General features: G+C 45.3%; 1 protein-coding gene across 3 annotated transcripts in view; it reads left to right on the forward strand.

The window, feature by feature from the left end:
* Nucleotides 1-17,731, forward strand: part of CACNA2D2 (calcium voltage-gated channel auxiliary subunit alpha2delta 2) — a 233,437-nt gene that overhangs the window by 13,335 nt on the left and 202,371 nt on the right. For 2 of the 3 annotated variants that reach the window (XM_062610203.1, XM_062610204.1), the window contains exon 1: nucleotides 14,182-14,510. The exons of the other annotated variant lie outside the window; for it this stretch is intronic. In XM_062610203.1, coding sequence (XP_062466187.1) covers nucleotides 14,386-14,510 — 125 coding nt within the window. In that variant the 5' untranslated portion in view covers nucleotides 14,182-14,385. Of the gene's footprint in view, nucleotides 1-14,181; nucleotides 14,511-17,731 lie in introns of those variants that run through there. 3 annotated transcript variants of the gene reach the window in all.

Raw genomic sequence — 17,731 nt, forward strand, 5'->3', positions numbered from 1 at the left:
ACCATGAAAGCATCACTCATTTAGTTCAGCCTCAACCAAATTATGGGGACTGACTCTTATCATTAGGACCATGGTTTCAAACTGGAGTGGCAGCATTCACTGAATACAAACGTTCCTGCCTTACCCTCCTGTGAGAGAGGAACTGAGCCCTGTGGAGCCTATTATAAAAGACAGTTTGATGGAATAGGCTGAACTACTAAGACTTATAAATAAAAAGATCAAGGGAACTGTACGTAAAACAGCCCATGCCAAGCTAACCTAATTACTCTCTATGGTGAGGTCAGTAAGAGCTGGTAAAATGAATGTGTGTGACATTTCTATCATCTGTTTAGACATTTGAAAGCTGTTGATAAAAATCTCCTATCAAAGAGTTGGATTCTGTGACTGCTCAAGCTTCATAAGACGGTCCCATGTTTTGAAACAAATGAGCAAAGGGGAGGTCATTCTTGGGGCTGCCAGCTTCTTATGGGGGTAGACTGCTTGCAGAGACCCTCAGCATAGTTTCCCAGCTCCCCAGTGACTAAGAGCAAGGCTGCATGCAGGGTAAAGGTGGTTTTTATGACACATCAGAAATACTGTTAACTTCAAAGAATCTGCTAGACAATTCCTTCAAAAAGCACAAAACATGTGAGGGGAATGGGCTAGAAAATGCTTGGTGGGAGGTAATGTGGGAAAATAGGAAACTGAAAATTCTCAAGGTCACAGAGCTGGCATGGAATGTTCTAGCACTCTCTGGGCCTTTGGGATCCTTGCTGGCAGGAGCTATAGCAGAGCAAGGAAAGTAAAACAGCATTCTATAAATGTTTGGCCATGATGTGTGAAGCCTAACCTTAGCCCTGTGTGCAGCCTTTTTTACTCGCTTTGGTTAAATAATTGAGCAAACTTGGACACAGACAGCAACAGGGGCAATTTACCTTGGGTAAGAGGGTATGTGCAAACAGCCATGTGCCACTTGAGCCTCTGGCACTAGAATTCTTCTTGCTGTGGCTTCTGCTGGTATATTTTGCCTTGCAGCTGGGGGCAAAGGATAGGGATGTGCATGCAACTCAGCTGACATGCAGGGATTTGCTCAGTCTCCATAACCTTTAATTTGGAGTAAGAGCGTGCATGCACAGCACTGAACAGCAATGCCTGCCTCCTAAACAGCTCCATGCTTACAACACCACAAACCTTGGTAGGATTTAGGAACAGATCAGTCTCCCTGATATATCAGCATCTCTGTAGAGCTGCCAGCCGAGACTGGGACAGAGACCTCCAGCTCATTTCCAGCTGGCTAAAAAATCCTCTCAGATGGAAATGACTTTCATACCAGAATTAACCTGGGCTGGTTTCAGACCAATATCTTAAAGACATACAGATTTTCTACTACCCTTTGAATCATCCAGTCCCCCAACAGGGAACTTTAATGCCAGTGCAGCATCTGCTGTAGAATATTTATATTCAAGGCTTCCTGTGTGAAGCTCTGGATGGATGTGATTACTGAATATGTTGGAAAAAGGACAGTTTACTGCCTGGCTTTTTATTTCCAGCTATTTTGTATTTCTATGCAAGAAGCTTATATGCCATGTTGTAAACGGCTGGTTTTCTTGTATGATGTCTCTCTTTTTCTCATTCTCTTAATGGGCTTCTCGCTAAAACTGACGTTTCAGCAGCATTCCCATTATTAGTTATGATGCCAGTAAATGGAGGTCTCAGTAGTGGGTGAAATTTAAATTGGGTTTGAAGAGCATTCAAATAATTCAGAGCTTTACTTTCATTTGGTGGTTCAGTTTTCACAGTGTATGATTTAGTTATTCACATTTTAGTTACTGTGTTGATGTTGTTTAGCAAAGACCTGGTTTTGCCTGGGACCCAACTACAGCTCTCAGCCAGTCTAATGTTGTTTACTGTAGCTAGCATGAAACTAATGTTTTGTTCTCCGGGTTCCTGTTTGATGTTATAAGTAGAGTCACACGAGCTAGTGCAGGAATCATTTCCATTTTGTTTTATGCTGCTCACACGAAAAGCAGCTAGCAATGGAAAAGGACCTATTTCTGAGCATAAATGTTACTTACGCTTTGCTCTGGGAGTTTGTGGTAGTATAGTATCTTGGGTAGGGCTTTACTTTTCCAAAGAGTAAACTTCAGCAATTGATTTGAAACAGGCAATCCAAATCTGTGTTGTGAGAGATTCTGCAAAGTTCACACCCTTTCCCTTGGACATTTTCAACCATCCTATGAAAAATCTTGACTGGGAAGAAGTTTTTATAACTGAGGCTTACCTCAGTCTTGGTAAATATCTCCTAGTAAAGAATAAGCTTAATAGTAAATATCAGTTAGCATTGTCTAGAGGCACCAGAGTTCTTAGTTTGTATTTCTGGATGTCGACAATGACTCTCTGCATTTATTTCATCAGCTGCAAAATGAAGACATATATTACCATTATCCCAGGCCAACCTGGGATACGCTCTACTCACAGGCTGGCTTTGTCAGACCAAGTCAGCTCCCATCAATTCCACATCTGCATTCGATGTGAGTCAAGGAGTCTCATCCAAGATCCTGTATAGCTAAGCCAGCCAACACTGTCATGGTGTCCACTAGAAGATGCAGTAGGCTCCATTCCTCTTACCTGGTGACTGGAGTACATGAGTAGGGTAGATTCTCCTCGAAAGGAGATGCCATCACAACCCAATGTGATATCATCACTTGGTGCATCGTGGTATGATAAAGTTAATTCATGATGTTGTGGAGCAATGCCTGTTTAGCATGATGGAGCAGTGTCTCAGGAGAACATCTAAATAGCTCCATATGTATACTGCATCTTCCTGTCAGGTTTGAGATTGACATGAGCATGGATGTTGGATTATGCTGTGTGATGTACCTATGGAAAACACAGAATACAAATACCTGAGCCAAAATCATCTGATTTCTCACTTTGGCAGTCAGTTCCATGAATCCACTTCTCTTATCTGAACAGAAGCTTGAAATAGAAAAATTAAATACAGTGGGCCTGATTACTTTCTTCTATGTTCATGTAAATCAGAATGAATTCAGTAAATTCAGCAATAGGTAAAGCATCTGCCTGCAAGAGCAGTATTGTACTCCTGAAATACTGAAAAGATAGGTTTTAACCTTTGGCTTAACACAAAGGATATCCCAAGCTATTAATAGGATGCATTTCATTTTTGCCCAATAACCTAATTAAGAGATAATTCATACTTGAGGAGAAAAGGAAGCAATTTGATTTACAGTATCTTATGTGATTAAATCACCAGGGAAGAGAGAGAAGGATTTGAGATGGAAGGGGGGGGAGTTTTAAAACGTATCATTTGTGAAGAATGGAATCTGTTTCTTCTAACAGCCCTTTTGCCCCTGTGTTCACAGCTTAAAGAGGATTCACTGACTTTTATTTATTTGCCTAAACTACTGATTTTTCATCTTGCAGGGTGGCTTCAAAATCCAATGTGAACTTTTTAAGGCACCTAATGATCCATTCTATTATCCCCCAAGACAACGCTAGTTCCAGTGATTTCATGGGGAACTGATTCGGAAAATACCCTTTTTCTCCCTTGCAGTCGCCTAGGCCCTTGAATCGTGTTGATATCTGGATACCTCTTTTCTTTGCTACAGTATGGTGGGAGCCACAGTTGGTAAACATACCTGGAGTGAGGGTTGATTGGGGAAACAGTTTCACACTATGTAGCCCAAACAATGTACGTTCAGAATAGTTCAGTTTCTATGCCAAAGATGAGACCTTATTGTCAGGTGGTTTAAAAACAGTGCAGGTGCACAGGACTCTTTTCCCTTCTATCTAAGCATATGATACTGCTATTTTTTTTAAAAAGCCCTTGGTATTGATTTTCATTTTGTGATAAACATACTTCCAAACTTAGACTTGAGAAACTGTAAGCCAATACCAACAGAAAGTATTACGGGGCTTATAAGATAGTGTTCACAGATACTGTTGTTGAACTAATAAAGAGGCAATTTAGAATGTAATAAAGCATTGCAAACTTTGGCCATCAGCTTCGGTCAGAAGTCGTGCATATGTGAATCTCTGTGAGTGAATTGTGCCACGTGACGACAGTGATGGTTTTCATCTCTGCATCGTGGTGCTTTAGAGGTGTCCAAACATTTTACTGACTGGAAAACTGTGGCACTACGTAAGCAAAGGATTTGCCTAAGGAAACACAGCCAATTTCTGATATAATTAGGGCTTGAAATAAGGTCTCCTGATACTTTTAGTTTAACCATTATAGCCTAATATCAAGAAAATATCACAGCAGAGCTGCTGCACCCTTTCTTCCTAAAACAACACTACCAGAGCCTAATCCCATTCTGTGTCTATCTGGAGTATCTCTCCCAGTTCCCTCTCTAGAGGACTGAGGACAGAATGGACACTGAGATCTTTACTCTTTTTCAAATCCCTCTATTGCACTCCAAGCCAAAGGGAGCTTAGGCTGGTTTGAAGGAAAAAGTACGTCAATCACACTGAAAACTCCCCTCTTTCCTGAGCCCTGGGTAAGACAGGTTATTGCTGCCCTGTTTCAGGAATGATTTGGCACACGGCATAGAAAGAGGGTCTGGATTCGGCAAAAAAGATTGCCACTGGGCAGAAACCCCTACACTAAACTAGGATGTGGCAGGCTTCAAGGACTGTACAAACCAAGTGGTTACCTCTGCTGGGAAGTGGCAGGAGCCTTTTTTGGCAAGATGGGAGATATAGGAAGAAAATAATTAGCTATCTGAAGGAAAGTAGTACATATATTCTCACCTGAATGCTCATTTGTTGTTCCAGATTTTTTCACAGCTGTGAACTTTACTTTCATTGCTAGCACCATTCATTACTTAATTTTGCCTGTGTCCAGCACATAAGTCCACTTGTCAGCTTGATGCAAGCACTGCAACGGCCTGACAGTGGGTGATGTGAGCACTGTAGAAGAAAGGTGTGATTGGGCTGGCTGGTTTCCAGTGTGTATTGCTTGCAGCAATAGGGTGATACCCAGTGAAAGGTGGAATGTGCCTGGGGACAACAGAAGTGATGGGGATAATTGCATTTTTGGCTTCACCTTTTCCTGTCCCTTTTATGCCCCTCCCTTACACCCACAGACATGGAAGGGCCTGACCCTCCACTCTTCTCACTGGTCTTTTTCTTACATTTGACACGTCAGCCCTGCCAAGTGCTTGCTACGTTAAGCTTATTCACATGCCTGAATCATGAGCTACCTTGGCCATAATTCAAGGAGCTGTGTCAGATGCATGTCATCTGGAAAACTGCCACAGCCACCTACAGCTCATAGAAGAATTGACCTTGGGAGATGCATACAGTTGCACCAGAGACACATGCAATGCCTCTTCTCCAGCTGTAATAATGTCCAGTGTCTCCTTGGGAGGGCATACTTTCTAGGAAGCACTTCTTTGTGGGTTCCTTGTTTAGACCACATGATAAGGAGTGCTTCAGAGGTGATCTGACCAGTTTTCAGCATTCCCCATGGAATATTAACATGCAACATTGTGACAATACATTGTTGCTGCCCAGTAAGCTGCACACACAGTGATTCACCGTCCTTTAGCTTGGAAGCAGTGTGCCACTTGACCATACCCTTCTCTTTTTGATGTTTCAGTGTTTGCTGTAGATGCCTGCTTTTCTGTAATGCTAACAGGGATGAACAGGCCAGAGAGGTTTTTCTGTCATTTTGAAATAGCCTGATCGGTAGCACTGAGAGGATCAAAATGACACAAGAAGACAGAGACTCTTTAAAGGAGTATTTCAGATGTGGGAACAGAAAGAAGTGGAGACATGTAATGTTGGGGAGGAGAGAAGAAAATAAAGAGAGAGAATTTGGCTTGGTAGAGCCAGGGAGACTAAGGGGAAAAAGCCAGGAGATTTGAGGAAAGACAGCACTGTCACCTCACCTTTGGACTACAGAGATCAGTAAAGCCGGTAAGAAAAGGGAAGGAAAGATGAATAATTAGAGAAAGGATGCAGAAGAACAGGATAGAGATTTGGGTGGGGGGTGGTGTGGGAAGGGAAGAAAATGTCTCTTAAAATAGCAACAAATTCACAAAGTTTACCTTATATCATAAAATCAGGACTATACATTTTGCACTTCTCCAGAATATGTAGCTGGATAGAGTTAGATCCTTCAAATACTAGGTGTTTAGGAGCTACCTGTATGTGGCCAGAAAAGAAGGCAGTGGTTGCATCAGAATACATCAACCCTACTATACTGTGCATGGTGAGAAAGCAAGCAAGCTGGCTTGTGTATAGCAAGCAGCTGTGCAGAAACTGTCTTTGTACCACTGTAGAGAGCTACCAAGATCTCTCCTTGAGAATGCAAAGAGTCTGCTTTGTAAACCCAGAAACAGAGGCATGTTCTGATTTAAGGCTACTGCAGTTCTGCCTTGATGCTTACCACTTCCACCTCGAGGGGAAAAAAACAAGTGCCAGAATGATTTAAAGACAGAATATCAACCCACACTGCTGCAGGCCTGCTTTCCACACTGCTTTCCACATTTTCTTGCTATTATGGTTTTAGCTCTTGTTCCAAGAGAAGGATGTCTGTGTGCATGTGTGTCTCTGTGTGTGAGTTTCCTTCCAAAACTCACAAGCAAAATCAATGGCTGAAATTCTTAAGACAGGCATTGGCAGAAATTTTCAGAACCTCATGAAGCTTCTGTCTTAGCTCTAATTTTCCCCCATCATAAAGGCAGCACTTTGTAGGCAAATTTGCTTTTGTGACTTTATATTTTTGGTGCCACTTTCCTTTCTGTCATTTGCATTCCAGGCAGGCGCAGGAGGGGAAGATAATCTAGAATGGGGCACACCTCTTCAGAATTGCAAGACCTTTGTTCAGCCCCTCCTGTGCTACAAATGTCTTGTTTGATGTTAGGAACATCGCTTCATGTGACCCATATCACAGTTTCCTAACTGTAATGTGGGAATTACACTTCTTGTTATCTCGGAAGTGGTGGGAAGAGAAATCTGTTAGAGACTGTGAGATGCTCAAGCGCTATGATGAACATTAGGCAAATATGCAAACAGAAGGGCCTCAGATCCCTTTTCATGGATTTTATCCAGAGCCCCATCTGACAAACAAGTGCCATGTTCACAACCCCAGGGGAGGACACAGGAGTCCTGATGTCTGGGTGGGTCTTTAAACTCATGTGGAAATTTGAGATGGAGCATGACAGTAACAGAGTTCTTCTTTACAGGCAAAGCAGCACAGAGCGGTGCCAATGTCTTTATTTGAAGAACTCCCTGAGACACAGCTAAAACAGATTTCCTGTAAAATCTGTTGCATTCACAACTGCAGAATGTTATGATCTAGCACAAAAGTTTTTATAGCTACTCAAATATAATAGAGGAATCCCACGCTCAGGCTTATAAAACCTTTTATAGAAGAACCCTGCTTTACCGATTTCCTACATGTAATTCCTGCAAATCGGCAGCTATTTCTGCATCAGTCGGGCATTTAAACATCATGCAGGAATGCTGGCAATGCTGTTCTGGATGCAGTAGAACCTATTTGATTAATGGATTATTTTAATTTGTTTACCCTACAATTGAAACCTAATTAAAACGTTGTTTGGGGGGGAAATTTGGAAACACATGGATGAAGTTTAAATAATTGCCAGTCACATGTTTAGTTCCAGAGCAAAGGGCTTTCTTTTCTAATGTTCTGCTTTATTCTGTCTCCCAGCTATGCTGCAGCATGTTCTTTGCTGGTTACAAACTGTAACGTACAATGATGGGCATTACTATTCATAGAGCTGAAGATTGTAAAGGACGATGAGGTGATCTAATGTGACCTCCTGCTTAGCAAAGACCAAACATTTCATCCAGTTACCCCTGTACTGAGTCCAGTAACCTGGTGTTTGGATCGTCCAGAGAGACATCTGCTCCTGATGTGAAGAATTCAAAAAGCAAATAAATCCTGGGCAGCCCTTGCAGTCCTTAATCATCCTTACAGTTAGAAACGCCTCAATTCTGTACCTTGTTTGTGATTTGAATTGTCTGGCTTTAAAACTCCAGCCATGGGTTTTCTTATAATGTCTTTTTCCACTAGATTCAGAAGGCCTTTAAAAACTCCTGTGTTCTCATGATAAAGGTATTCATATGATCTAATCAAATCTCCTTTAGGTCTTCTTCTGAATTTAGTAATAAGAAAAATCTATTTATTTTGGAGAAGTCACAGAGCCAAGACCCTGAGGAACTGACAGTTTTTAGGGCTCCTTTTTCAGGAATCTGGAGTTCTGTCTTCTCTGTCACAGACTTCTGGCCTGTCCATGGGCATGCTGCTCAGCTACTTTGTTTCTTTGGTGCTCACCTTACAGGATGGGGTACCATGAGTATATATATTCCTCCACAGAGTACGTATGTTAGCAACTGTAAAGTGCTGGGGGAGCAGTACCAGTTGCTGTGCTGAGCACAGTAGAAGCACTTAACAGGAAGGCAATCTTAAATCATTGCCCAGCTAAAGGGAAAAACCCATCTCTGTGTTAGATGTGGGTCAAGGTTGAGTATCTCTCGTACTGAACTCTGAAACAAGTGCTGATTACTGGTGTGAAGTAACCATGTTTTAAATTAAAGCAATAGTGAGGCATGGCTACATTAGGTAACTAAGTGCAATGCTGTGTGACTTGATATGATGCTGACCTCAGCTGTTTCTCCCTCACATTGTGCAGAACTATGGTCTGAATCCCAAAGATAAATGCTTCAATGGCAGATGGCTTGGGCTTGAGCTAAACTGACTGACTGAATGCTCCCGTATTACTATTTTTTTGCCAGATCAGATCTGTGCTTTGAGTACAGGTACAGATAAAAGCTGGAGGAAAATACTGTCTCCAGCTGTGCCAGCTGCCTCCAAAGCAGTCATGGGACTATACCAGATTTTGCACAGTGGCCCATCAACCCTTTGACAGTGAGGCTAGGTCTTTACAGAACTGTAAATGTTTACAGTCCTGGATAAGGCTTCACATCCCTGTACTGAAAGCAAACAAAATACTAAAATTAAGTCAACAGGCACATCCCAATTACCCTTCCCAAAGCAGGCTTCCAGTTATGTCCACAGCCTCTGTATGTGTGAATATCACCCAAAAAGAGCTTGAGACTTGCCAGTTTGAGATGGAGTGCATGTACTTTGTAGACTGTCTAGAATATATATACTATATATATACATATATATATGTAGTACAAAATGACAGTGTTGAAGGAATCCATTCCAGTTGTGGACTCAGATCAGGCCTTTGCCTTGATATGACATCAGTTTGGGCAAAGAACCTGTATGCCTTTAAACATCCACTCTGTGGGCTCTGTAATGTAAGGCCAGCACGGGCTCGGAAACATGCAGGTAAGTGCCTCTTGGAGACAGATGGGAAATGATTCTGGAATAGCTTTTGTCTCGTCCCTGTTGCTGCTTCTCTTTCCCATCCATGGTGGTATCCTCAGGACACCTTTTTGCTCTTACTTGCAGGTTTTTATTTGCTCTGCTCAAAAATTCTGCAAATATCTGTGATGCTGTTTCCTTTCTCCTTGGGCTCTTAGAGCAATGTGGCTTTCCATGGTAAGTACAACAGTTACTTAATATGTTTTATCAACTTTAAGTGCATTCTTTTCTTCTCTTTCTGAAACAATAATGTCTGACACCAAGCAACCCTATACATCATTAGCTGAGTAGCTCAGGTTGAAAAACCTGAGTAAGAGCAAACCTTAAGTTGGGATGTGTATTAACTGTTATCATTTGCTCATTCTTAATTACCTCTTCCCCTTATTTGTCTCCCTTTAATGGTGTCAACAACATTTTCTAACCTCTCAATCAACAACTGATTTGTCAAGACTGTAGGTACACATTTTCTCCAGTAACAGACACATGTTTAGCCATGGGGGGCAAAAGTGCTCTACCAATTATGCAAGTGTGGACCTGGACTATTTCCATGAAAGTGCTTCAGGTTTAAAGTGATGTATTTGTTCTGCTGAACAAATGTACTAAGTGTACATGTACCAAGCCAGCTCCTTGTGCCAATCTGCCTCAAGTTGAAGCCTGTGCCCCAGGACACAGACTCGCTTTCAGAAATACATAAGCAGCAGCATTTCACTGTAAAGTGCTAAGAGAGGGCAAGAAGTAGCCTACTACCTAATTCCTCTCAGTCACTTTGTCTGCACAGAGGGGATGTGCTTTCTGAGGACAATGTGGGTGACTGTCGCTTCTCACCAGTGTACTGTGTGACAGCAGAAGCAGGGGAAGGCTGGACTTGGTTCACCTGAAGAAGCAAGAAAAGAAACATGTCCATGCTATTATTGACTGCCAAGGCTCACATTTTCCCTGTGAAACAATCAGTCTAGGGAGAATTAAACCCACACCTTCTTTAGCATTCACCTGCATTTGCAAATAAATCAGCCATAAGAACAACTCAGACAGCTGCCTCCTACATGGCTTCTCCACTAAAAGATGTGGGAGAACAGCAGTGGTGCTGCCTGTTTTGCTGCAGCCCTGTCAGCAAAGATAGTTACAGGTATCATGCTGAATTTCACAGTGTCCTGTATAGATTATGGTGCTTTCAGTGTGACTTTAGGTGGATTCAAACTTGCTCTGAAAACCTACATTGACATGTTACAAGCCACTGTGGAGGCTGTGGCTTGAACTCTGTGTTCAAGCCCATGTTTCTGTGCCTTGGTGGTGGGTGCTTGCTGCTGCAGGTTAGTCTTTCAAACAGGCCAGTGTAGCAGCACCTGCTGCAGAAAATGTGAAGGGTGCTGTATGTAGCAATGTTGTCTTTCCTGTCATTCTCAGCAGAGTACCAGGTAGAAGGTGACTCCACTGATTTCCTTCCCTCCCTTTTAGGGCAGCACTGATTTTGAAAAATTTTGGCGTAAGGTCTTGTAATACATAGTTTTATGCAGGCTCTGGATGCTACTTTCCTATGCACAGCTTGTTGGAGCATTTTAATAGTAAAAGAAGCCCCCTGATAAATGTGTATACATTCATGTCATGAGAAATGAGCTTTGGTGAGGTGACAGGGTTAATCTAGCAGCACATAAGTGTGAATCCACACTTTTCCCTGCCATGTATCTTGGCTAATTTCATGATTTTGCCCCTTTACATTTAAGACTGTTTCCAACTGGTTTGCTACAACCCAACCTACCTATGTATGCATTGCAGGGAGTACGGATACACATACCACATAGTCATTGTAGAATTATAAAATGGTTTGGGTTGGATGGGGCTTTGCCATGGGCAGGGACACCTTCCCTTAGACCAGGTTGCACAAAGCCCTGTCCAGTCTGTCCTTGCACACTGCCAGGGATGGGGCAGCCACAGCTTCTCTGGGCAAGCTGTGCCAGGGCCTTGCCACCCTCACAGGGAAGAACTTTTGCTGAATGTCTAATACAAATCTCCCCTCTGTCAGGTTAAAGCCATTCCCCCTTATCCTGTTCCTACAGACCCTTCTTAAAAGCCCCTGTCCAGCTTTCTTGTAGCCCCTTTAGGCACTGGAAGCTACTCTAAGGTCTCCCCAGAGCCTTCTCTTCTCCAGGCTGAACAAGCCCAGCCCTCTCAGCCTGTCTCCATAACAGAGGTGCTTCCAGCCCTCGGAGTATATCTGTAGGCTCCTGGACACACTCCAACTGGTCCACATCCCTCTTGTGCTGGGGGCTCCAGAGCTGAGCACAGTCAAAAGCATTTGAAATAACAAAACCAGCTGCACAACACTAAACCAAAATGTTCATCTCAGCAGTACAGGATTGTCCTTTATAATATCAGGGACATAGCAGGCAAGGGTTTACTGTTAACAAACCTCAGCAACATCATTTGAAAGTAATTACTTAACATCCAGAGGTCTGTTCCTACTACAGTACTACAGACTACAAGATCAAACTTTGCTCTCGAGGATATTGATACCTGGATTAAAACAAAACAGTTGTTAAGGATTTTGGAGAGCCACATCTCAAAGAAATAAATCACCCACACTGTTATGAACACGTCAGGACACTGTGCCTGTGCTGGCGAGTTGCTCTGTACACGTGCACAGTTCAAGGAGGACAGGCTGGAGCATCCAGCGTTGGGGCTGCTGCATACATGTGATGCATTTGCAATTGTACAGCAGCCAGCTGCTGGATGCCAGGCGATTGGGAAGGCATTTGATAGCTGTGACAATGCACAGTTGTGTCCCTGGGCTTTTCTTACAGGACAGAGGATCAGAGTGGGATTTTTCTGCATTATGCATATTATAAAGGATATCTGGCAATCATAATGTTGCCTCCTAGACCCTGGGTATCATGTTAGAATAGAAACCCGAAATCTGGACCCTGTGGGCCCATATCTTGAGTTAAATTTTATGTGTTAGACAGATGCTAATCCATGTCCTCTGGGAATGAAAGTATGGATGTAACAGACAACAGAATTTGTCTTTGAAGAGTTTGGAAAGCCAAAGTCTACACAATGAAGAGTGTTTACTATCTGCTGCTGACTGCCAACAGTGGACAAGCTGTTTATCCCATTGTTGTCTTGTTTCCTGTGTATACACTAGAGATTATCCACTTGCTACTGCTGAAACACATGTGGGGGTTGTAAATTGGAAACTTGTGTATGACAGGGCAGTAACTGTAATTTTGACTGGTTTTGAGCCCATGTAAACCTGGCTCAAACTGTGTGTGTCTGGTGCAGTTCAAATACAGGATGAAACATCATGTCCTGGAGAGCGTGCAAATAAGTCATAGTTTGCACATGGTTCAGGAGCTAGAGAGGGAAAACCCACATATTTTATTCAAGTAGTGAGTTACTGCCATGTCCATCTATGGTGAACATGTCAGGTTGGCGTCTGATGTTTCTGCAAGTCTGATTTTCTGGATTTGAGTGTGGTTTTACTGCTGATGTCCAACGTGAATTGTTCCTCTGCCTCCTTAAGAAAAGAATTGTCTCTGTGGACCAGCTTGAGCTGGAGCTGATGCATCAAATCCTCATTGTTCCGATTTGTGTATTGGTGATCCTCACTGCATGAAATCTGCGGTGCCTGGATGTGACCACATGACTTTAGACAGCGCTTTTAGATACGGGGAATCTGAGTCTGGGCCTGTGTAAGTCCAAAGTGTTTCTGTTTCCCACCAGAAAAAAAAAAAAGGATGGAGGCAATTCCATCCACTGGTAGAAAAAAAACCCTCCTGCAAACCAGGTCATGGAGTGCATCAGAGAAGTGACCTCTGCCCATCAAAATCCTCCCTTCCCAAGCCTGAAGGCTTTTAAACCTGCAGATTTTTTAAATCCACACTGCCCAGGGCTCTTGTACTGTTGCTGTGCCTTACTGGTTTAGGGAGCAGGGCCAAGGCGCCTTTGCTGATGTATAAAGGCTGATGTATAGTTCATGAGGCTCTTCCTCAAGAGCTCTGTGCAGACACTGGCCGTTCTGTCAGTATGACACCTTTCTGGAGTTAAAGAGGGCGCTAGATACAAACGGTCCGTGATTGTCCAGGTTTAGGCTATCTAGGGAGATAAGAGCATGTGGTCAGTGTTCCTGCCTCTTGCCTTTGCCAGCTGGCACCGTGACTTGCTAGTGGCCTGTTTCAATGGAACTCAGCTACTCGGGTTTGGATTTGGAGAAGATGAAATTCCAGGCAGCTTTCCGGAAGAGAGTGTTGCAAAGTCCAGCTCTTGAGAAGTCTGGCTCAGAAACAGTGCGGGGTTTGGGCTATGTTTATCAATTGTTTATTTGAGTTTTTAGCCTGTCCTCTATCACTGTGCTCATTAAGCTCCCCAGGTCACAGTGTGCTTTACAGAAAACAGCCAGCGCTGCTGCTGTTATTAGTTAAGGTAACTGGGGATTCCCATACGTTCATCTGTCTCTGGGAAGTGGCCCCAAGGAAAAACGCGGTACGCGGAGAGCAGGGCAGCGACCGATCCGCAGGGATAACACCCGCGGGAACCTGGGAAGGAGCCAGAGAGGTCAAGCGCTGGTGGGGAAGGCAGGGACTCACCCGAGAGGCGCCTGCGTTTGCCCCGCCGGGGGGGACAGGGCACAGACCGGTGGGGGGGACACCGGTGATGGAGCCCCGGCCCCGTGCCCGCCCGCACCTCCCCGGCCGGGGCCGGGACCGGCGGAGCGGAGCGCATGCGCGGCGGGGCCGGAGCGGCGCGGGGGACCGGAGGGAGGGAGGCGGGCGGGGAGGAGGCAGGGCCGGGCCGGGCTGGCGGCTGCCCGCCTATTTGAGGGAAAGTAGCGGTTCGCGGGCGCTCAGTGCCGGCCGTCGCGCGGAGGCAGCGAGCGGGTGAGCGGCCGGCGGTCGGTGCCCGCAGCCGGCCCGGCGCTGCCCCCTCTGCCGAGGACTTGCCGCGCTCGCCGCACGAGTGGCGGCGGGGGGAGCCGCCCCGCGGGGCCGCCTCTGCCCCTTCCCCGCCGCGCCGTTAATGGAAACATGGCGATGGCGGCTCCGACCGGCAGCGCGGCGCCCGTCGCCCCGGCCCTCTGCGGCCACCTGGCCCTGCTGCTGCTCCTCGCCGTCCCTGCCGCTCACGGCTACAGCTTCCCCCAGCAGCACACGTAAGTGCCGGGACCCCCCGCCCCGCGGCTCGGCTCGGCTCGGCCCGGCGCGGTGGCACATCGCGGGGCCGCCCCGGGGCCTGCCGGCGCCGGGCGGGGGAGCGGCAGTGGCGGGGCCGCGGCGGGCGCTGCCGGTGCTCGCGGCCGGCGCGATGCTGTGCCGGGCCGGGCCGGGCCGTGCTGGATGCGGTCTGGCGCGGGGGTCTCCTCCCGCTCCCTGCCGGTCGCCGGAGCGGCGGGGCGAGGAACGGACTTAAAGTTGCTGGAAAGCACAAACTTCCCCGGCGGGTGCCGGTGTGCAGGCGGCGATCGAAGCGTTAACGTGGCGAGAGCGGGGCAAGGCGAAAAAGCACTCGCATCCCCACCTGCTCGGTTCAAGCACACAATATGGTATCCACAGCCGGCCGTACCCACCGGAGTTTGAGCATAAACTAATCATAGATAGGTAGTTCCACAGGCTGTCCGAGCCGGCGGTGCTTCTCCCTCCTTCTGGACCGGCAGAAATTGGCTATGATCTATTAAAAGTCAGAAAGCAGCTCATATGGGTGAGGGGGTGGGGGACTGGAGAGCCGCTGCAGGAAGGATATAAATAGATTTTCTTTTGGAAGAAAGCGAGTGTTTTGGAAGTTAATGTTTGGGAATATTTGCTAACACGTTCGGCTCTCTTGCATACCGTGATAACCCTGAAGCCCTCTCCCTCTCTACGCATCCATGCAGAACCTTGCCGAGATGTGTTTTAAGAGGCTGTCATCCCTGTTATGAAATGCTGAGGTTTGTTGACACAAAACTGAAAACAAAAATCCAGACGGTTCAAAGTAAAGGCTGCCACCGTGTCCTTACAGCCTGCGTTTCTGAAGGTGGGGGAAAGCTTTCAATGACATAGAGTTAATAATAGCAGTGTTGCCCTTAACTTTGGGCTGCCCCAGTGGATGTGCAGTGCTTTATGTCGCAATTTTCTTGTCATTTTCGATTTGCTTAAGGATAGAAATCCGGTTTTTATATATATGTCATAGGAAGTCTTTTTGAAAGCCTCTTCAATTCATGTCTTTGATCTCCAAGTACGTTTTTACAGGCATGTAGTCAGGCCTTCTGAAAAGAAGGCTTATCGGCAGAAGAACCAGTGTTGTTTATTGGGAGAGCTGTAGCTTAGCGTATGAATATCTGGCTTCACCGGAGGCACGGCTGTTTGCGCTCCCTGTTTGATCAGAAACGCTGCCCATTCAGATACATTCTCTATGGATTCTTGTGGTTTGTGCATCTCTATTTCTGAATATCTTTGACTTCTGGGCTCCCTTTCCTTGCTCATGTAAATACAGAAATCCTTCAGAATAAGACCCTGAGAAATGTCTACCTACAGGGGGAGGAGAGGAAAAGGAACGTGCCAGTTTTCCTCCAAGAACCACAGCCTGATGGCCTGATCCAGCGCTGCTCTCACATGAATAATCTTTACTTCATGAGCATCCTTGTAGAAGCAAAGGGGATTATGGATGCGGTGAAGCACAGATAAAGTTTGTGGGATGATTTTGGTATTTCAGCAGCTTTTCAGGGGCTGTAAGTTGTTGCTTTCTTCTTTTAAATTCAGAATGCAGAATCATGTTATAGAATGAATCTCTTGTCAGTACCAGTTTATAAGTCAGAGCTATGTTTTCTTTCTAACTGCAGAAAGTTTTCTAATAAGGTTCCTATACCAGGAGAGACATACTTGAGAGGCACGTAATGTGTCAGTAATGCAGTGGCCTTCCCTCACCTAGACTGATCATTATCTGTGTTATTTCAATCAGCTGTGCCAGGATTTTAGCCAAAGCACTTTTATCCAGATAATTTGGTGGAGTTTGCTAGGGTAGAGTTTTGTTTGCTCTGTGCTCTTCCCAGAGTGGGTCTGATCCTGCACTGAGGGAGCAGGAGGAGTAAAAACTAAACCTGCTGCCAAAGATTCATAATTCCTTACAGACATCAAGGTACGGTCCTGAAAAGGCCACTAATTCTGTGTGTGCCTCTGGTGGGAAGTAACGCTGTCTTGACTGCATCCAGAGAACAGGCACAAAAGGGATGCAAGACCTCGGCCTGACCTAGTGTCTTCTGCTCATTTCATTCCCCTTATGAGCTGTTTTGTGAACCCAGAGAAGAGAAGAGTCGGGAATGGCTGTTTGATGGGATGCACAGTTGCTGGGCAGTTGGCTGGGTTAACGCAGCAGCGTGTGGGCTGAAATGCCATGCGAGTCTGCCCGAGGGCTGTTGTGATGCTTTCTCGGGAAGGGAATATTTAATGGGAGTACAGTGGTGCCTGGCACCAAGGCTTGAACAGCACTCCTGGACTGACTGTTCCCCCGGATAGTAACCTGTGTGCACCCTTCTTGTTTTTAAAGAGCCTGGATATAACTTAAATCTCTTTGGAAGGTTTGTTGGTCGGAAGCTGAGTGGAGCTGATGAGATGGGCTGCTAAATTCTTCCCATTACAAGCCAATTTTCTCCTACTTTGGACAATACACCCTTGTGCATGATTCAGAGCATTGATTAGAAACCTTGTTTGGAGGTTTTCTCTGTAAATCACTTAAGTCATCTGTCACTAAAGGACTCAAAAATGAGGCTGCTTTTTTAAGCAGCCTCAGAACTGTTTCCTTCTGACAGGCAGCAGACTGAACGATTAAGATATTTTTCCTAAGGGGGGAAAGAAGGAAATAAAGAGCAATTTATTTGAATTGTTTTATTTTTGGTTACAATTGTATTAAGTATCAACAGAGGTTCTGTGGGTTGATTCTTGGTTCTGTCCCTGATAAATTGCTCATGTTCCACATTATCTCTCTCCCGGGTAGCATGGTTTTAATCATCTTATGCTGAGCTAAGGAAGGCTCAGCTCAGCCAGTTGTCCAAAGGGGAATTTCTCATTGAGATTTAAAAAGCAAAATTCCAGATTGGAACAAACCCATTGGGGTGGGCTTGTTGGGTGATGCCCACTGACTGACAAGGCTCCTTTTAGGAGTGATCACGTACCAGAACATGCATCTGTGTGGTCAATGGGATTAATAGCTGTGGAAAGGAAGGCTGCTGGGTGCAGTTAATTTTTCTTTAAATGAAGTCCACAGAGGGATTCCTGTGGCAGCCCAGTAGCATCCTCTGCTTTAATTTTGGAGAGATTGGTGTTGAATGATTGAAAGCCTGGTCAGTCAGGGGAGTCCTGCACCTGTATTGCTGTCGCCTCCCGTTAGTGGGGATTGTGTGCA

The sequence above is a fragment of the Pezoporus occidentalis genome, unplaced genomic scaffold, assembly GCF_034315485.1.
Source record: "Pezoporus occidentalis ecotype Australia unplaced genomic scaffold, CSIRO_AGI_Poc_V1 ctg145, whole genome shotgun sequence".
Classification (NCBI taxonomy): Eukaryota; Metazoa; Chordata; class Aves; order Psittaciformes; family Psittacidae; genus Pezoporus; species Pezoporus occidentalis.